The 3,167-nt window shown below is 43.3% G+C and overlaps 1 protein-coding gene across 1 annotated transcript; it reads right to left on the reverse strand.

Moving 5' to 3' along the window:
* Positions 1-744: 744 nt before the first annotated feature.
* Positions 745-1,506, reverse strand: LOC149836613 (Late embryogenesis abundant (LEA) hydroxyproline-rich glycoprotein family). The gene has a single exon (XM_090006955.1). The coding sequence runs from the start codon at positions 1,504-1,506 to the stop codon at positions 745-747; it is 762 nt and encodes a 253-aa protein (XP_089863081.1).
* Between the last annotated feature and the right edge of the window lie 1,661 nt (positions 1,507-3,167).

Genomic DNA, 3,167 nt, shown 5'->3' on the forward strand with positions numbered 1-3,167 from the left:
GCACTTTCTTGTGCTTTATTAAACTTGAGAAAGTGTTGCTATTGTGATTTGCAATCACTGCATCTTGTGAAAATCCAACTTTCAATATGCGTTGCAACAGTACTCAATCTCATGAGTTTCGGGTGTCATGCCAGCGCAAATAAAAGATCACATCAGGTGATTTGTCAAATCACTTTGAAAAGTGATTTGACATCCTCACTGTTCACTGTTCAAATCTCACGGTTTCCTTTGCAAGTTGTAGGGCTTACCAAAAAAGTGTTTGATGATGTGATCATTGGCAATTTATATAATAGTGACTATTGATCACCATAATGGATGGTGAGGGTGGTGGTTTAACAAATCATCTGATCTGACCTTAACAAATAGGCCTCAGCTTTTTGAAGTTATCAAGTGCAATTTCATTGCACAATTTTTATGTGCTGCTGCAATCATACACCCTATCAGCCGTGAGACCCAACAAGGGATGGTGGGTGCTTAAGTGAAGCAGCACTTTTGAAATGTACCCTAAAAGTGTACAACTACATTGCAGTTGATCCTCCCTCGGTGCGCGTGTACACAAAAGAGGGCGGATCAGGTGCAATCACATTGGGACACTTTAAGCGTCCGCTGGACTCGAGTGCCCTCCATTTCTGGGACACAGCCTATATCAGCTGTGAGGCTCAAGAGAAAATGGAGGGCACATCAGGTGCAGCGGCACATCAAGTGTGCAATGCCATTGCACCTGATGTTGTTCCCAGTTCGAACTCACCAATTGAAGACCCTGATCTTGCACTTGGGCGTGTCGCCGGACTCCAGCAGCTTCAGCCGGACGGGGCCGCAGGAGACGACGACGTGCACCCTCCAGGAACTCATCTTCCCCATCCGTATCCCCACGGTGGTCGAGACCTCCACCCCGAGGGCCACCGCCCCGGATTTCAGCCCCTTCTTCAGCTGCTGTCCGTCCTCGTCGTCCACGGCCTTGCCCTTCAGCGACGCCACGAATGCCAGCACGGTGACATTCCCGCTCTCCTGCACGAACCCGGGAAGCCTTGCTTCGCCCAGCCCCATCCCGTCCAGTGCGGTCACCCTGCACCGGGTCGGCCCATAGTGCAGCTCCACCTTCTCGTTGTGGTTGGTTGCCTGAACCTTCGCCGTCACGTCCGAGCTCATCGTCGCCCCGTCCGGTCCGATGGCGACTTCGAGCTTCCGGACCTTGATCGACTGCAGGTGGAAGTCCGGAAGCGCTGGCCGGTACAAGAAGAAGACGATGCCGGAGAGGACCACGACCGCGATGCCGAGGCAGAGGATGAAGATGAGGCAGCAGCAGCAGCAGCAGCAACACCCGCACCTCCGGCGCTTCTTCCTGAGCGCCGGCGGCAGGGGTGGTTTTCGGTACGGAGACGGATCCCGGGCCTTCGGTGGCGGCCTCGGCGCCTCCCCGGCCGGAGTAACGTTCGGGTCCTTGTATCCCGGCGGCTTTTGCAGCGGTGGCTGCTGCGGCTGGTTAGGGAACGTGCGGTCCCCCATGGAGTCTGGTTGAAAGGCATGGTCGCAAATCTCGTTAACCGGATTTTCTCGGCAAACGAAAACATCGGGAAAATTAAAAATTGTTTTATTGAGAAAATCTCTGGAAAAAATCAATATATGTAAATTTTAAAAATATAAAGCATATATGAAAAAGACAATCAATATAATAATACTGCAATAAAACACGATATTTTCAAATTTGAAAATATCGCATTTTTAGCATTATATCGGTTTTATAAAAATATCACCATAAAATCGCAAGATTTTCAAAAAAATGCTGGTATTTGTAACTACAGTTAGAGGAAGGGCTGAGCATAATCAATTAGTCACAGCTCTTGTTCTTGGGATAACTTCGGTGAATAAAAGTACTCGTGTTTTAAAAAAAATAGAGAAAATATAAGTATTTATAAAAATATGAAAACATATATGTAATTTTATGTATATATAAAACTATAATTAATAACATAATATACTTACAATATTTTGAAAATATGCATTGTTCTAGAAACGTCTTTGTTCTTTTGGATGTGAAACCTGTTGTAAAAAATATGGCAATAAAATCACAATATGTATATATTTATATTTATGATGAGAAACCTTCGCGAGAAAAACCCTGGGTGGGGCCCACAACCACTTGCACAAGTAGGGTTTGATCGGGTGCCTTCATCCTAGTACCCTCACAGCCACCCTGCTGGCCACTCAGGCAAAAAACTTCGGGTTGAGGACACCACCACCCAGCCTTAAGTTAAAATCACAATATTTCGAAAGTATCAGGGATATTTGTAAAACTATGGGGTGGAGGCTGGCTCAAAATTTGGATAATTAAGCAGGAAGGCGTAAAAAGGAAAATTGGGATAGTTAATATGGTAAGTAAATCGTAATAGAAACAGATACTTTCTGACCGCTTGATCAAAAGACCATAGCTGCAAGTGTTTTTTGCCTAATTTGAACATCAGATGTAGACGGTAGCTGCTTGATGAATAGGTGCTTGAGTCAGCTAAGAAAAAAATGCTAAAACAATGCTTTTAGCGCAAAACAAGCAGAAAAGACCCTTTAGCGACGCTTTTTGCATGCACTAAAGGTATTTTTGCAGAAAAACTCATTTTGATGAGTTTTTTTTTTTTAGCAACCGCCCATCATCGCATGCGATAGCCCGGTATGGGCGCTCAAGTAGGTGCTCAATCACCTATTGATCAAGCACTACGCTCTACTCCTAAAAGACATGATTTAGATGAGCTTTACTTAATGAAAATTTGGAACTTTTATCCCAAAGTTTTAGTGTGATATGAGCCGTTCATTCACATTGATTTTCTATCTTTTTATAAAAAACACATTTAAACATGAACTTTTTTTTTTCTAAAAACACATTTAAACAGCCATGCTTTTTTTGGGTAGTTAGAACGTAAGATTGGCCAGGACCGACCAACTCAGACAAGCAAGGATTAATAACCAAGGTTAATTTCAAATTGTAGCCAACATTTTATCTTAATTGGTATACCTACCATATTTTTCACATTTTTTCAAATGAACCCCAAATACGCACTTTCTCTACCACATTTTTTAAACTTTGGATTAACGCTGATTATGGACTTAAAATTATCATGTTACACCTAAAGAAATATATCTGTAAATGTTTCTCCTCATGCACATTATGAATTTAT

The sequence above is a fragment of the Nuphar pumila genome, chromosome 5, assembly GCF_984573655.1.
Source record: "Nuphar pumila chromosome 5, dmNupPumi1.hap1.1, whole genome shotgun sequence".
In the NCBI taxonomy this organism is placed as follows: domain Eukaryota; kingdom Viridiplantae; phylum Streptophyta; class Magnoliopsida; order Nymphaeales; family Nymphaeaceae; genus Nuphar; species Nuphar pumila.